This window comes from Gigantopelta aegis, chromosome 2 (genome assembly GCF_016097555.1).
Source record: "Gigantopelta aegis isolate Gae_Host chromosome 2, Gae_host_genome, whole genome shotgun sequence".
Taxonomy (NCBI): Eukaryota; Metazoa; Mollusca; class Gastropoda; order Neomphalida; family Peltospiridae; genus Gigantopelta; species Gigantopelta aegis.
In genome coordinates, this window is record NC_054700.1 from 39,970,335 (window position 1) to 39,988,940 (window position 18,606).

An 18,606-nucleotide genomic window follows, 5' to 3' on the forward strand; every position below is an offset into this window, starting at 1 on the left:
CACAAAGAAAATGTAACTTTTAAAAGTCATCATTATAATATTAATGATTATTATTATTATCATTATCATTATTATTAATATATACGATAATAAATGAAAACAATTATTTATTATTAGTAATAATAATATTAATGATTATTATTATTATATACTAGAATGCCAGAAATCAAATATAATTCAACTTGTTGAAAGTACACAACGAAAATAAGGATCGCGCACCTTTACTTTTGACACACGCCCCGTGTAGCTGACGTCATGGGACGCCATCGTTGATTTTCAATCGATTTTAGAAATTGCTAATTAGGGGCGTAATCAGGGGGATGGGAACCCTATGGAGTTGCAAATGATCATAAAATATGTCCGGCAGGATCCACGAACGTGCTGAAAGTGCTAACATGTTGGAAATTGTGTTTTTGAAGGCGTAAGCCTCTATTTTTCGAAAGTGATCCGGAACTGGACAAAGTGATCCGCAACTGGCGTAAGTACGCCAGCTCGAACAACACTGTTTTTGGTGCCAAATGTTTACCTAAATTTACATTTTATATCACTGTTTATTTATATGGTTGATTATCTTTATTACCAAGAATTTCGTTTAAAGTCATACGCGCGCATGTTGACAGAATTCACAATTTTGTTTGAAGTGATCCGGAACTGGCGCATCACCTGTATCTATGCTAATACCTGAAATGTTACCTGACGAGTAACAAAATATAAAGTAGAGGCACTGATTTTCCGCGATCGCGGAATCGTGAAAATACCTATCTGAAACGGAATTCCCGATTTTTTTCCAAAACATTATTTAACTTTAAATAGCGCATTTGATTAATTAAAATTTATTTTTCGAAGTAGAAACTATGGACACCGCTATGACACTAGTACCTTTGTATGTTACGCCAAATGTAGAGTATCTAGACGTTTTACCAGTCGTGTTTTGTTAGCTTATTCCCGGCGCTTTAACGGGAGAAACCGAACATTGTGAGCTAAAATTGTCTGATATTTACTCAAGTGAAAGATATATTATGTTATGTTTGCTTATTAATTTTTAACATTTGCGGCATTACCATATTTCCGATCTCACAAAGGAATGCAGTAATTCCATATTGTATGCCAGGCTTTGTTCAAAATAAATTATACACGGGAAGTGTTTTATAGTGTGATCGTTTGTAATTATTTTCCCGATCATATCGTAAAGAAAACCGAAAATGTCCGAAGTCTGTGTCGTGGCGTATTCGTGTTAAATGTAAACCAAAAATAAATACAAACTACTGACATGTTTTGCCTCATTGCATATTTATTTATTTTATACCAGCAATTAATTGTTGTGTGTGTGTGTGTGTGTGTGTGTGTGTGTGTGTGTGTGTGTGTGTGTGTGTGAGTGAGTGAGTGAAACAAAAACAGAATTTGTTTAATACTGAAACAGAATCTGTAACATTATGAAACGGAAAAGGGAAAAATCTGAAACGGAAAATCAGTGCCTCTAATAAAGCGTTGCTTTGTGCCCTGATTTGAATCTGAAAATTAAAAATTTATTTGTAGAAACAAATTTTTTAAATTCCAGGAATTTCCAGGTTGACTGATTTTTCCAGTTTTAAGCACTTTCTAGGAGGAATATATTTTTAAGCACTTTTCAGGATGCGTGCAAACCCTAATAAATGCAATTATAAATCAAGTTTCATTGCTCTAGAACTTAAGTTTGTGAGGAACAAACCTAGACACAAAAAAATTATGTTGAGCCAAATACAAAGCATTTTAATTAAATCAGCTAGTGCTAGTTACTATGTTTTAACATTGATCAGTAATGCAAAATACAAGCACAACTGCACTTTTATTACAATATCGATCTCTGCCTTCAGTATCAACAAACATCTTCAAATGCTTATCAAACAATTCATATGGTGTTTCCACTGTTTAACAGCCGATGTTAATAGATCAATAATGGGCACTCAGAAATAGTTACACAATGATAGACTACATTTTAATAAATACATAGGAAAGTCAAGCCCCTAACCAAGATTTTTTGTTTACTACACTTAACCTGGCAAAATTAAATTGGACAACCCTTAGACAGTATGTGTTTCCTCTAGCACTAATTTTGATGGGGGTGTATGTACAAAAGGATTTGATTTCAGATAAACAACCGCTTTAGGAAGATCGAACTACGTTTTTGCCCGATTCTTTTGTTTTGGCAACTAACTGTAGCGTTCAAATTCACATCGCGTTAATACCTGTAAATATATTACAGAACTATAGAACTAACGTGTAAAAGCAAGAGTGCGTGAAAAAGGCGCGCTAAATAGTTTTGAATGTTCCCTAATTGCCTGCAGCCGTAAACCATTCACGCTAAATAACTGCAAAATAACCAAAAATAACCTAAAACTTAAAAGTTGACAAATTTGAATTGCATTGTCGGTGCAATATGAATTATAAATATTAAACAAATTAAATTTAAAGTGTAGGTTTTCTAAAATAAATATATACTCTACATGATGAAGTGTTAGATCTGTTTGTACAACTTCCACAAGACGACGAAACAGCAGAATCTAGCGTAGTGTCAGAATTTACGAATGCCATCTTTATCGTGAACAAGATGAACTCATTAATATTAATGACGTCTGTAATTACAACTGCGTCTGCGCAAAAATAAACATTTATAAGAAATTATTTGATTGGATCCAAACATTTGGTACTGGAATATGGTGTAATGAGTGTTATTGTTTATGGATAAAAAATAATTCAAAATAAAGTATGACGTTTTAGTGTTATTATTAGCATGTATCATTCGCCGATTCACACAGTTTGCGGATGATTTTTTTTTGTTCATACCCCGATGAACGTAAAAGAAACAACAGACAATCCTTAATAACACTCAATAAGACAACTTCCCCATATAAAATGACGTCATCAGATATGATACCGGCCTCGGTGGCGTCGTGGCAGGCCATCGGTCTACAGGCTGGTAGGTACTGGGTTCGGATCCCAGTCGAGGCATGGGATTTTTAATCCAGATACCGACTCCAAACCCTGAGTGAGTGCTCCGCAAGGCTCAATGGGTAGGTGTAAACCACTTGCACCGACCAGTGATCCATAACTGGTTCAACAAAGGTCATGGTTTGTGCTATCCTGCCTGTGGGAAGCGCAAATAAAAGATCCCTTGCTGCCAATCGGAAGAGTAGCCCATGTAGCGGCGACAGCGGGTTTCCTCTCAAAATCTGTGTGGTCCTGAACCATATGTCTGACGCCATATAACCGTAAATAAAATGTGTTGAGTGCGTCGTTAAATAAAACACTTCTTTCTTTTTTCATCAGATATGACATTCCCTGACAAAGTAATTTTTATGTTCATTGAGAATTGAGGAAACTCCTGTCGCTACGAGTAGTAAGGGGGCCTGTATAGATCCATGACCTACTTTCCGTGACCTTGACCTTGATGACGTCACGGCCTTGTGCCGTGACCTCGTCCTACTGGCCCTGACCTACTTAGACTGACCTTGACCTTGATGACGTCACGGACTACTGTGCCGTGTGCAACGTCCTACTGGCCCTGACCTACTTAGTCTAATCCTGACCTATTTAGCCCGACCCCGATCCGTCGTACTTAGCAACGCCCGTGCTATCCTGTCTGTAGGATCCCTTGCTACTAATGGGAAAGTGCAGGGGGGTTTTCCTCTCTAAAACTGTCAGAAGTATGTTTCACATCCAATAGCCGATGATTAATAAATCGAGATGCTTTAGTGGTGCCGTTAACCTACCACGTCTAAGGACTGCCCGACGCGAGGTAGTGTATTTAATTTTAGCGCGCTGAATGATGAATGGTTATCACTGTTTACATCCGGCAAGTGATGGTATCTTGTGTTGTCAGTCTCTAAATAAAATACTCTACGGAACTTCTAGAAGTTAAGTTCTCAAAGTCTGGCAGAAAGACGAAATGATTGAAATAGGTGAAAAAAGGAATTCTCGTTCTACACTATCTGATAGCGCATTCACAAGATTATTATGAACTGACCTATTTCGTCGCTTCATCCCGCGAGCACACACACACCCACACATATATATGGTTTAAATGACAGATTTTGCCAATGTCTCGGTAGCTCAGTCGTTAGCGTAGTCGACTTGAGCGTGAAAGGTACGTCGTTCGTATCTCATGTGGTAGAAGTTTTTTTTTTCTATTATTATTTTTTAAATTAGTTTATTTATTTATTTATTTATTTGTTTTTATTTTATTTATTTATTTATTTGTTTATTTATTTATTATGTTCAAGCAGAACCCAATACAAGCATCCTCTAATAACCCTGTGTGGACGGGACGTAGCTCAGTGTTCCCTTGATGTGCGGTAGGTCTGGGATCGATCCCCGTCGGTGGGCCCATTGGGCTATATCCAGCCAGTGCTCCACAACTGGACAACGGTATGTGCTATCCTGCATGTGGGATGGTGTAGGATCCCTTGCTGCTAATCGGAAGAGTAGCCCATGTAGTGGCGACAGCGGGTTTTCTCAATCAATATCTGTGTGGTCCTTAACCATATGTCCATATAACCGTAAATAAAATGTGTTGAGTGCGTCGTTAAATAAAACATTTCTTTCTTTCTTGTATAACCGTAAATAAAATGTGTTGAGTAAATAAAACATTTCCTTCCTCGTAAAATAAAGATTAATTGAATACAAATATTTTGTTTTGTTTTAGTCATAGGAAAAGAAAGACATATTTGTCTCGAAGAAAGGAATGTTTGTTAAGAAGAAAGGCATATGTATTAAGGAGAAGAAAGGAATATTTGTTAAGGAGAAGAAAGGAATATTTGTTAAGGAGAAGAAAGGAATGTGTGTGTGTGTGTGTGTGTGTGTGTGTGTGTGTGTGTGTGTGTGTGTGTGTGTGTGTGAGAGAGAAAGATCCCCAGCCCATTGCTTTGAAGAAAGAACGCGTGACTGCAACTGAACGCTCCGACCTAAACTATGATCTTTTAGCTGCATTTTAAGCACACGTATTTCCCTAGAGTACAAGCCTTTTTACAGGGCTTTTTAATTACCAAATGGGTAAATACAGTGGTCGATCTAGGATCGATCCCCGTCGGTGGCCCATTAAGCTATAGCCAACTAGTGTATTATGTCTGGTATATCAAAGATCGTGGTATGTTCTGTCTTGTACACACAGCTCTTGCTACTATAAAGTAGCGGTAGTAATATCCAATCACAAATCTAGTCATAGAGTTAAAAACACAAAAAACAAACGCAATGTTTTGGTTTTTCATTTATTTCTAAATTACAAATCACTGACACATATATAAAATGGACACACACTGGGTTACATCGAGAGGCCTTAAGGGCGACATGTGAATAATATGAGTGTTCATTTCTCTTCATCATCGTCGTCCTCCTCATCGTCGGTATCGTCGTCGTCTTGTTCATCCAAATATTCGCCGATCCATGAACGATACTGATTTAATTTAGAACGAATCTGTGGTCTCACATCTTTGTCTGGATTCACAAACTGTAAAAATTTTCTGGTGTTGGGACCTTTGTCAAAGTAATGCATATAGGTCAGAAAGCGAGAGTACGTGTCTTTAAATAACTTCCATTGCAATGTCTTCATGTTTCTTTCAATGGCATCTTGGGACATGTTTTTTTCTTCGTAGCGTTTCCTCTTGCTTTCAATTGATGTCGAATTCACGTTCCACCATGAGACGAATGCCTTCGTTTTCCAGGTCGGGCGACGGCTCTTCTTCTTTTTCATTTCCCTTTTCGCACGTTTTCACGTGTCGCTGCAAGTCGCTTCCGTCTTTAAAGACCAGACCACACGTATCGCAAGACTGCATCCTCTTGACTTTTTTCAGATAGGGTTCTACCTCATCATCTTCTTCGTCGTCACTTTCGTAGGCGGGTATGCCTGGTAGTTTTCTCTTGAATGCGTTTCTTTGCATGATTTGCATGTAGAGCTCTTTCTTCGTCGGTGGCTGCAACTCTTCTGAGACATTCGCCGTTACGTTCGTGCTTTTATACCATTCGGACGGCCCCGTCTCTAAACCATTAGGCCGAAGACGCCAATGTTCGGGTGTGGTCGGTTTCAAGTCCACCAAGAGATGTCCGTAGGGCCTGTGGGTATCTTCCTCAAACTGATGCATGAAATGACGAGTGTTTTCCGGATACATCTGCCGTGCCAAAGTCAGAACTTGCTGCTTGTCGATGGGGTTGTTGAACAGCGCTAGATAATGGCAGTTTCTTCTCTGTGTCGGGTCCTTGCTGTGATACAGGTTCTGGTTGATAGCGATGACGGATAAGTTTCTGTGATGACTTCCTTCTGTGAACAGGTCGGTGATCCTTGAGTCTTTATTAGCCATACACATCAGGTCGTCCAACACGATGAGATTTCTGACTCTGGGATCCAAATAACGATCCTTTTCCAAATTCTCAGGTATACCTTGAACAAATTTCACTCGAGCAACCTTTTTGATCATATCATAGAGGGGTTGCCATCGTTTGTAGAGCCAGATGACGCGCTGGGGAGGCAGCTGGATTTTACCATCTCTCAACAATTTGTATACCAAAAATGTCTTTCCACACGACGTGGGTCCCGACACGATCATGGTGAAGGGATGTAGCAATCTTAGGGGATGCTGCTGCTGCTGTGGTGGTGGTGGTGGTGGTGGTGGTGGCTGCTGTGGTGGTGGTGGTGGCTGCTGCTGTGGTGGTGGTGGTGGTGGTGGTGGCTGCTGTGGTGGTGGTGGTGGCTGCTGTGGTGGTGGTGGTGGTGGTGGCTGCTGCTGTGGTGGTGGTGGTGGTGGCTGCTGATGTGGTGGTGGTGGTGGTGGCTGCTGCTGTGGTGGTGGTGGTGGTGGTGGTGGTAGACCTTTAGCATGTTTTTGTTGAAAATGTCTTAACATGGCGTCTCTCCTCGAGAATGTGAAACCACATTCTGAACATGTGCTCTGCATGACGACTCTAAATGAAATGACGATATCTGACCCACATAGTTCCTTTTATAGCTTATTTAGAAATGCTTCTGCAGTTTCGGGGCTTTCCAACCCGTACCACTTTGTTGTTGTTGTTGTTGTTTCCGTTTCAGATCGGCTTTGGCTTGCTCTACCACTTGTTGTGTTGGGGAGACCATGACGACTTTGGGTGTCGGGGACTTGTTTTGTTCCTCTTTTTCTTTTTTCCACGTGGGATCGTAGAGTTCTAGACATCGATCCACACTGTACATGATCTGACTTTCCCCACCACGTTGAATTTCGAAGTGAGGTTGAAGTTTACCTTGTGCCTGCAGTTTATAGAAACGGGTCCACTTATCCACATCGGGTACATATAACTTGTACTGGTCTGACATGTTGCTCCTCTGAAAGTTCTACCTCAAATGACGAGTTTTCCAAAACTATTTTACTTATATACCTTATGACGCATAAAGATATGGTACAGGAATGTTTGAATGTGTGTGATACGTATGACCAGTGTCCCTCCTCCCAAGCACAAATCTCATCGTGCGAGCTCCCAAAAATAATCGTTACCAAAATATTACCCTTTACCATTGTTACTACCATAGGGACACGTCCAGAGACACACTCATGGACCCAGTACATAAATAAGAAAGCAAAACCTGTTATTCACGGTTTTATTCACAACATACAACATGATAACATAGCACACAAGTGTCTAAAACATTTAATGTCTGAACAGGTTGTTCACATAAGGACATGTTGGAGAGAGTGTAATGTTCCATCACTGGGTCGTCCATTCTCTGTCATCGGTAGGCGCGTAGTCCACAACAGTAACAGACGACGGCATCGTGGTCTCCCGTGTAGTAGAAACCGGCCTTGGCAAGTTCTTTTGGTTTCTGACGTAATTGTATGGGCCACCACCCAAATGTCAGCATCCGGGCATAGAAATGTCTCATTTCAGGACGATGACAGAACAAGTAACGTCTCGAATAGCAGTCTTCCTCATCCCAGGCAGCGTCTGTGTCACAGGCAACATCCGTCTGATCTGTGGGTTCATCCACGAGTTCGCCATCTTCAATTCTATCCCCAATTTTGCGTGTAGCATCCGCTTGATCCACACAATGAGTACTCTTCTTCTCATCTGGTTTGGTAGCCACTCTTTTGATCGTATGTCTTTCTGAACATTTGCAGACCAAGACGTCGTCCTCGTCGCTACTGCTACTAACACTGCTCGAATATCCCGATGCCATCTTCTTCGTTCCAGATAGAGTGCAACAAGACACAATAATGTCAGAATCATAAAACACGTCTGTTCTCTAGTAAAACGAACGTATATCTGGTCGTTTTCGGCGAGCGAATGACAATGAAACCGTATCTAGCCTTTTTATACTCTTTCGTGCCGGCCTAAGTAGGTCATGGGCCGGTCTAAGTAGGTCAGGGCCAGTAGGACGAGGTCACGTGATGTCATCAAGGTCACGGAAAGTAGGTCAAGGTCACGGAAAGTAGGTCATGGGGCTATACAGGCCCTAATACTACTGCTACGTCTGAACCAATGGGATGACGTTATGTTGTAATGAATGTAACAGATATTTCCTCAATTGCTTGCATTTTGAGTTTGGGTGTGAGTAGTCTTGGTGGATAAAAGTAGTGTTGTTCAATGCACTGTATACTCTGGACTTATTATTTGAAAAGAGAGTAAGAGATGTTTATACAAGTATGATCGGTGGATGGAAATACTGCGAAGTATTTTACTTCAATTACGCTGGGTTGGTGACAACCGTAAGTAGATTCTATTCTTTTTTATTAGATAAGTGATGTAGTTTGCACAATGTTGTAAAAATGCAATAGTATGTAAAGTCACTCATAACATGTGATAAATGAATTGTGATGTGTTGTGGTGCATTGTGCATAAAAGAGAAATACAGAATGCAACATGTCAAATGCCGACTGGGAATAAGTCGTGACATTATTGCGATCATAATGTATTGTATTTCAGTGAATGCAAGAATGTAACGACGACGGTGATGATGGTGGTAATCACGATGGTGGTGATCAGTGAATGATCATAACGACGACGGCGATGATGGTGATGCCAAGGGCAGTATGCTTGAACCTTAATTGAACAGAAACATGAAAATAATAATACATCAATAAATGAACCATTGTAAGTAATGTAAAGTGTCCGGACAAATATGATAATCATATTAATTTTCCTCATCCTCATTTGTACTTTCCCCATAGTCTAATAGTCTGTATATATCAGTGTACTTTATTGGCATTCTATTTGTCACACACATGCAATTTGGCAGTATACACGTCTTTGGACAGTTTCAAGCCAGCAGTGTAGGGTGTATACTACCAAATCAAATCCCATAGACGACAATAGTAACATATGTGGCTAAAACTCTTACCTGCAACGTATCAACCGACATAAACGCCACGGATATAAATACTACCACCCCTTACACTTAAAGTGAATCAGAAAAAAATGGGGGTCAAGCTGCTCGTTTCTGAGATAATGGGTATCGTCTATGACTACCCTAGTTTCGCACAATATTCGAGTACTATTTTTTACAGGTACCCCATACATGTTTCAAGCACAAGGCTACTTGACACATTGGTACTAGATGAAATAAAATTGCAAATTTGTTTTACCCAGATGAAACTATTATTTTTTACAACCAACACACTCACATTTATAACCAATCACAGGACTTGTGGTGTTCGCTTCTCTATCAAAAGTTGGGTGCACCTCGAACTTTGACCCAGCCGGAAGTTATTTGGTTTAGTACTACCTGTAAGGTTAGAGAGTATCTAATATTATGTACATATGCCATACGGAGTACATCCGGGGCTCTCACCCCAGGTCTGTAATGGTGGACGCACTGATAAAAGTTACTACCAACAAATGTTTCCTCTTTTGTTATGTTCATATGTGTTGCAAGGACTCAGAACCTAAGCCCAAACGAACATAACACGATATGGTGTTAGAATCCGGAAGTTTCTGCAATATTGGCAGGTGATCTTTTGTATATTTCCCGAATTAGGTCACTAATTCAAGGGAGCAGTTAGCAGTTCACCATGAAGGTTGGCAGAGTTGCACCCCTTGAACAGATATAACTTGTTTCATAGAAATAATCGAGACTGACGCTATTTAATTACTGAATTTGAAATAAACCAAAAATAAAATTAAAATGGAAGAAAATGAGAACAGAAAACTGCTGAATAAGGTTAGAGACACTAATTTAGGCGTAATATCCCTGTACCTAGTAAGTTGGATATTCATGTAAGAAAATTAATATAGAAGTGTCTTGGAGAAAATGTATAAGACAATGGCAATTGCTACAAGGTTAGAAACTGAAAGTCCAAAATATCACATTTCTGTGTTTTTGGCATGTGTAGGTGAAGAAGCTTTTGACATCTTTGATGGGTTTTCATTTGGGGAAGATGAAGATGAAAATGACATTCATGTGGTGCTAAAAAAGTTTGAACAGTTTTGCATAGGCGAAGCCAATGAAATATATGAAACATTTCTCTTCAACAAAAGAAACCAAGAGGAGGGAGAGACAGTTGACGGATATGCCTCATCTCTTTCTTCCTTTTTAATATCCCACCCTCTTCCTATAGGGCTTGGCACTTTCGGTTCTGGCTCCAGACACTCAATATTTTTCACATCATGTCTGGAGCAGTAGCAGGGCCCGTATTTTCGAAGCCATCTTAGTTACGACATATCGTAGCTAGTTAGGAGTAAAATACAAATATCATAGATTTAAGATACGACAGATTTTTGAAGGTATCGTAAAGTTCTCTTAGTGTGTCATGATTTACGATATTTGTCGTAAGGTCTCACTACACAGATCACTTCCGGGTGACAGTTCATTCATCACGGTCCACTATAGTTCCTAACTGGGACACATGTTATGGGTCACATATTCACTTCTAGCAAATGGTGAAGAATTAAAACAATATGTATGTTTAATGGTAAGCCTTCTGGCTGTATTTTGCCCATGTTATTTTGTAATATTGTGCATCGACCTTTTGGGACATGGGTATATAGCGCAAGTGACAGCCGGAGTGAATCGGTTAATGAACCACCTATTCGGACCGGTACTACAGCCAGATGCGGTCATATAGCAAAAAACTGAGACGGAAATGTTCTCAATTTTGGAGTGAAAATAAATGCTTATATAATGTATGTTTGCAATGGTGTATGTTGTTAGTGCCAACGAGAACCCGTTCTATGGGCAATCTTCACTTGAAGTTGGGCAGTTTAACATGGGTTTCAATGGCAGATGACATCTGTGTAGTGAGACCTAAACAAAAATGAGAACTCTCATTACGTGGAGATAGAAAAGATGGGGTATTTTTTTCGGTGACGTCATCAAGGAAATTCCCTCTTAAGCTGAGATTCCTTTTGTCCGGTTGCGTTTGCGGCTCCGTTTGCGGTGCGGTGCGGTTTAATAAGCCAGCTTGTTTCAGGTGAGAGTGATCCCATTAGTGCGGTCCGTTTCCGTTTAGTTATCCGAAACCGCATGCGCTTATTTCAAACGCTCCGTGGGGCGATTCATCCGTTTCGCCGTGCGGTAATTTTAGGGGAATCCCATGTGTAATTTTCCCCTACGTGTAGATTAGCACCAAAAGGCTGTATAAACGAATACTTTGCCGTCAAATGGATTCACTCAAAACGTATTGTAAACGCAACCGCAAACGGAGTCGTAAACGGAGCCGCAAACGCAACCGGACAAAAGGAATCTCAGCTTAAAAGGCTATCTCGGTGCGAACTCCCGACAAAGAGGGAAACAGGTGTTCCACAGAAGTGGAAATTTTAATTTTAATTTCGGATGTGGGGAAGAAGTCCCCCCAAAAAATTCCTCTGTTTGTGTGTGTGTTAATTATGAATATTTTTAGACCAGTGGTATTTAAAGCGCTCGCCCCATTAACGGGCCCATTGAGCTATTTCTCATTTCACCCTTTCTACCCCGTAACGCTAGTAAAGTTCTGCTTGGAGACATCCTCCCCCCCCCCCCCCCCCCCCCTTCCATTTCCAAACAATTCATACTATGGGTCTAATATAACACTGCTTCCCTGTCGTCTTTTATTCTTGGTCAGCAAGTATGATGGAATTTTTATTTGTTAATTTTTAACTGACCTAAGAATGCACTGCTGGGCTCAGCTGTTAATAATACTTTTTAATAACTCGTCCTACAGCTGAACCGGCCTCGGTGGCGTCGTGGTTAGCCATCGGTCTACAGGCTGGTAGGTACTGGGTTCGGATCTCAGTCGAGGCATGGGGTTTTTAATCCAGATACCGACTCCAAACCCTGAGTGACTGCTCCGCATGGCTCAGTGGGTAGGTGTAAACCACTTGCACCGACCAGTGATCCATAACTGGTTCAAGAAAGGCCATGGTTTGTGCTATCCTGCCTGTGGGAAGTGCAAATAAAAGATCCCTTGCTGCCTGTCGTAAAAAGAGTAGCCTATGTGGCGACAGCGGGTTTCCTCTCCAAATCTGTGTGGTCCTTAACCATATGTCTGACGCCATATAACCGTAAAATAAAATGTGTTGAGTGCGTCGTTAAATAAAACATTTCTTTCTTTTTTCCTAGAGCTGAACTTCAACACACTGAAAATCTAAGGTCCACCACACACCAAAGCTGGATCTCAGTCTGGCGAGTCTCGCGCTGTTAAATTATGTTCAGTATTCAATTCTTTATTATCTTAGATTGTATTCAATGGTGTCTGCTGCCAGATCTATAGTTCTAGCCAGAACAGATGTGATACGCTTCGTCACATTCGATTCAGTGCGTTTCTTTTTCATACTCCCCAGCCCCAGCCCAGGTGTGTTTTGGGCCCACATACCGTACCGAAGCTTGTATAGTGTCTGGATGACCTCAGTGTTTCCAGTGTTTCTACGAAATCTTTTGTAGGTGATGTTGTCGACATGTCACAGCAAATATCATGTTATGGTCAAATTACTGGACATAACTGGTGATCCCGTTTATTTGCACCTTGGTGTCAGGATGTCCAGTTAGGAGCCCGAAAAGAAATCGCTTTGGTGTATTTGGTATGTAGAAAGTAGGATTGTTATTCATAAAACGTCTTCTTCAATTTTCACAAAGTGTTCATATATTGATATATTTTTTAATGACATTTTAATATTGTATGTATGTATGTATGTATGTATGTATGCAGGGCTCACATACCTTGTCCATTGCCAAATTAGCCAAATTACTATTTTTATACAAAGTGGCTACATTTAATCTATCTTAAAAACATTCTTAAATAACCACATTTTAATAATTTTCAAAAACAATATTCTGCATATCTCAAAATTGGCCAAACCAAAATTCGTTCCGTTGCAAGCCCAGTGTGTGTGTGTGTGTGTGTGTGTCGTGCGTGCGTGCGTGCGTGCGTGCGCACATGTAAATGTGTACGCATATATGTAAACTCTTTTATTTTAATATTTTAATTTATTAATTAAAAATAAAATAACAAGAAAAACATGTAAATAATTTTTTATATTACACGTATTCAACTAAGTTCTGTTTTTGTTTTATGCCAAGTCTGCAATTACAGCTTATTTCGTGTTGCGTCCCGAACTTTTGTGACCTCAAAATAACCTATATTAATTCAAGTAACATTTAGGTGTACCAGATTCCTAACAAAAATTCAATTTCAGTGTTCTTGTACAATAACAAATTAAATACAATTGTCATCAAAACAGAAAAATTTTCTAATTGTAAGGTTTTGAAAAATCGTTTCCAACAGTTAGGTGAAATAATATATACAATTAAAACGTTTTAGCGATTATTTGATTATAAACATAAAATATCTTGTCATATTTGCATTAAATATTATCCTTAAATAATTTCAGGGTGTTTCTGTTAAATTATTTTAGGAAACAAACAAGAATATTTTTAATGCCTCACCTTAATTTTGCTTATCACATGAAATATATTTTATTAACTGAATTTCATAATGAATTTCCTTCAAATCCATGTATCTAAAAATCAGATAAATATTTTTGTCACTCCATTTATCAAAATGATTAAAAAAACGATGTCTGCAGTTTATTTTAGGGTAAACTTATACAAAGGGTGTTAAAAGACTAAAAGCTACCACCGTTCCAATGCTATCACATATTTTGTAACTCGAGGGGTATATATTTGGCTGAGAGAGAGAGAGAGAGAGAGAGAGAGAGAGAGAGAGCGAGCGAGCGAGCGAGAACAACTGGGTACAACTTGTAACTACTTACCCTGTGTAAATTTTCCTTGTGTGTGTGCGTGTGTAATGTGTATTTATTCAGAGAGAGAGAGAGAGAGAGAGAGAGAGAGAGAGAGAGAGAGAGAGAGAGAGAGAGAGAGAGAGAGAGAGAGTATGTATGTTACGGTCCCCTAATGGAGGCAGCGGAATGCTGAAAAACTGTAATTGTAACTAAAATAATAAAATTATATAGACACTGATATTCTGAACAGGTCACCAATGATTAAATATACACACACTGATATTCTGAACAGGTCACCAATGATTAAATATACACACACTGATATTCTGAACAGGTCACCAATTATTAAATATAGAGACACTGATATTCTGAACAGGTCACCAATTAATTACACACACTATTCTGACAGGTCACCAATGATTAAATATACACACACTGATATTCTGAACAGGTCACCAATGATTAAATATAGAGACACTGATATTCTGAACAGGTCACCAATGATTAAATATACACACACTGATATTCTGAACAGGTCACCAATTATTAAATATAGAGACACTGATATTCTGAACAGGTCACCAATTATTAAATATACACACACTGATATTCTGAACAGGTCACAAATTATATTCTGAACAAAAATATTTATTAATATGTAACATCAGTATCTAGGCGTTAGTTGGAAACATGTTAAGAACAGCATCATTTTTCTTAAGCTAAACAAATAAAACAAACCCTACAACAGCCATGTAGGACATTTCTCGTAACCTAAAAAAACAAAAAAAAAAAACTAAAAGTCCAAGTCTAAATAGCTTCATAATGCCCATGGCCATTAAATGTTGAGGAATGCCCACATGGGTCCAGTCTCTGGTATGGCCAGTGGTTGATTCCATGGTGAGAGTACAACGGTCCTGAATCATTCCATATTATATATAGTGGATGTCGTGTCCCACAGCAGGCGATTTCCAAGAGACATAACTCCACAGAAACAAAACTTGGGAAGACATAGGTTTATACGATGCCATCTGTTCAATTGCTATAATTAGTTAAAACAAAACAAGTTCTATATACAAATATTAGAGAGAGAAAAAATTAAATAATGCCACGTGATTCTGGTGGGTTTTTAATTCCTCTGGAGGATTATGAATGTAGTCGGTGAATAACCTTTATCCAATTAGATATCTGCAAGGAAATGCTCGTAGTCTCTAAACGTTAACGTGCGATGCTAGCTATCTACCAAGTGATAAACCATCTAACAGGACTTAAGGTATATCACCAACCTAACCAGTATTTTACACCGTTCCAGAGATAACCCATGACACCACCACCAGTTTCTGTTTCTTCTCTCGCCTTTTCCCTCGCTTTTATCAAAGCCTCCTCTTCTTTCTTTTTCATAAGTTTTTCAACCTCTTCTTCCCGTCGTTTGCGTTCCTCTTCATCCCGGACCAACTTGTCCCGTATTTTCTGTAATTCTGATTCAATTCGTTTCTCGTGTTCTTGTTCAATTCGTTTCCTTTCTTCTTCTTTTTGCGCCCGCTCTCGCTCTCGCTCCTCTTGGAGTTGTCGTTTCTCCATCTCTGCTCGCTGCAGTTCCCCTTCTTTCTGCAGTCTGGCAATGTATTCATCTTGGCGAGCTTTAGCTTCGGCTGCTTCTCTCTTTTGCTTTTCAGCTAATGCCTCCATTCGTGCTTTATTTTCTTTCTCTATCAGCGCCAATTCTCTTTGCATTCTTTCCTTTTCCTTTCTATACTTTTCTTCTATCTTTGCTTGTGTTGCTTCGAATTTTTCCATTATTTGTTGCTCTTGCCTGCGAAGTTCCTCTTCCTTCTGTTTCAATATTTCCTGTTCTCTCTTTCTCATTTGTTCTTCTGCAGCTTCCAACATCTCAGTTGTATAATGTTTTCCGCCGTTCTTCAAAACATTTGATTTAATATTCAACATTAGGTCTGAGACTTGCTTTTCCTTTCGGTTCTGATCTTTTTCGCGGTTGTTTATTCCAAAATACTTTCCATGACAATCTTTGAGAAGAGTTTTAAGATCTGCTGGGGCCTTAGTAACATAGTCCTCCAGTGTGCGTTCTTCGGCTTCCAGATCATCTATCCCTGTAAACAATACAAACAGGTAGTTCAGCATCCCTTCTCCAAACACCTCTCTGAAGTAATTGATGGTATCGTTTTCCTCTTTCGTAAACCGCTTGATTTTGAGCACGAGGATAAAGGCGTGTGGACCTGGGGCAGATATTCCAATACATTTCATAATTTCTTTTGTAATTTCAGCTTGTGAGCGACCAGTATCCAGCAAACCCGGTGTGTCTATAATGTTTATACGATAGCCAAATCGAGTTGCACTGCCTTGCTGGCATGCTGCTGTGACAGATGTTGCACTACACTCTGAATGGAAATGTTTAGTTCCAAGAATAGAGTTTCCTGACGAACTTTTTCCTGAACCAGTGATGCCGATCATAACAATTCGTATTTCTTTTTCAAGGAACGTATAATCTGAAAAATGAAGCTGTCTAATTATAATCCTATACAGACTGTAGGCTGTAATAAATATGCAACGGGTCCACTAGTGTATTAACGTAAAGAAAGAACATAAATCCAGGAATTTGAGATTGAAACCCCGGAATGGACATAGCTTTGTATCGACCATAACTGGTTATATCCGCTCTGAGGAAATACGATGAACATACAGTAATTGGAATAGCTAAAGCTCAAAACACTAAAGTTCACTTGCAATGCTTCCTATCAAGTGATAGAAGAGAAGGCATACTATGAGTGATGCAAAGCTATATAATTTGAATAAAAAATTAAATTTATTTCATTTTAGAATTTTGAGTTTTAAAAATGAAATGAACATATTTCATGTTCAAGTATTTTTTTCTTATAGTTACGGCTGCGTTTTAAACATGGAAGGAAGGAAAGTTTTATTTAACGATGCACTCAACACATTTTATTTACGGTTATATGGCGTCGGACATATGGTTAAGGACCACACACAGATTTTAAGCATGGAAGGAAATGTTTTATTTAACGACGCACTCAACACATTTTATTTACGGTTATATGGCGTCGGACATATGGTTAAGGACCACACACAGATTTTAAACATGGAAGGAAATGTTTTATTTAACGACGCACTCAACACATTTTATTTACGGTTATATGGTGTCAGACATATGGTTAAGTACCACGCATATATTGAGAGAGGAAACCTGCTGTCGCCACTTCATGGGCTACTCTTTTCTATTGGCAGCAAGGGATCTTTTATATGCAATATCCCACAGACAGGATAGTACATACCACGGTCTTTGTTACACCAGTTGTGGAGCACTGGATGGAACGAGAAATAGCTCAATGGGTCCACTGTCGGGGATCTATCTTAGATCGACCGCGCATTAAGCGAATGCTTTACCACTGGGCTACGCCCCGCCCCTTTAAACATGGAATGAACATAGATTAATATTTCTCAGTTTCAAATTAGCTTCTAAATCCTTATATAGGTTTTGAGTTTCTTAGCTAGCTAAATAGATTTGGTTTAGATTAGGCTAACCAGGCTAGATGCGGATCCAGAGGGGGGATCAGGGGGATGCGTCCACCTCCCCGCCCCCCTCCATAAAAAAGTTTCAAGTGCCCTTTTTGTTTCTATAAAAAGTGTTTTGCATGTAAGCAATTTTAGCTGCATGAAGTTAAGTTGTGCATGTATGCGCAAGCTTGTAGATGTGTGTGTGTTACTGAGTCTTAGTGGGCTTCACCACATTGTCCAACTCGAGTAATGAGCGTCTTAAAGTTGCGTGATCAAAGTTTCATAATGTTAGTCTAATAGTTTTTGCTTTGAAATTGTATAGATTTTCAAAATTACTAATGATCAATAGGCTCTGTAATTTTTATGTATATCTACCCTACCTAGACAGCTGTCTCTAGAATAGTGCCCTTTACCGCTATAATTTACAACTGCCCCTTTCTATCGTTTTGATGTATAACTGCCCTACCTAGACACCTAGAATAGTTCCAGTTAAAGTTATAATTTACAAATGCCCCTTTGTATCGTTTTTTTATGTATATCTGCTCTACCTAGACAGAGCTGTCCCTAGAATAATGCCCTTTAAAGTTATAATTTCAAGTGCTCCTTTGTAAGTCAAATTACAATGAAATATATGATAGTCATACTTATATACAAAGCAAAGTTGATTCTGTGGCTTTTTCCTGGGCACGATTTAGTGATTGAGATCTCTTCTAAATAATAATTTTTGGGTCATAAAACTCCAAAAGAGGAAGTGATCACTGTCTGAAAATGGGTAATTTTGCTATCAAGATGCCAGAGGGGGAGGGGACACATTCTTGGGTTATAATACTATGCAAAAAGCAGCAAAATAATGCTTAAAATAGTTTTAAAATTATTTTTAAAAATGGCTAATTTTGCGATTCAGATGCCAAGAAAAGGCGTTTAAAGCTA

At 39.1% G+C, this 18,606-nt stretch overlaps 1 protein-coding gene and 1 long non-coding RNA gene across 5 annotated transcripts; one reads left to right on the forward strand and one right to left on the reverse strand.

The window, feature by feature from the left end:
- The first annotated feature begins 256 nt into the window (after positions 1–256).
- Positions 257–16,977, forward strand: LOC121385417. Of its 4 annotated transcripts, none has more exons than XR_005959541.1 (4): positions 257–478; positions 8,920–9,087; positions 12,851–12,987; positions 16,428–16,977. It is a non-coding gene; the product is annotated as an uncharacterized LOC121385417 (long non-coding RNA). The 4 variants fall into 4 exon arrangements; XR_005959543.1 differs by lacking the exon at positions 257–478 and adding an exon at positions 4,385–4,404; XR_005959540.1 differs by lacking the exon at positions 257–478 and adding an exon at positions 8,403–8,702.
- Positions 14,781–16,421, reverse strand: LOC121385407 (protein MNN4-like). Its single transcript, XM_041516080.1, has one exon. It carries the CDS (start codon positions 16,405–16,407, stop codon positions 15,424–15,426), a length of 984 nt encoding a protein of 327 aa, XP_041372014.1. The 5' UTR covers positions 16,408–16,421; the 3' UTR covers positions 14,781–15,423.
- Positions 16,978–18,606: the final 1,629 nt, after the last annotated feature.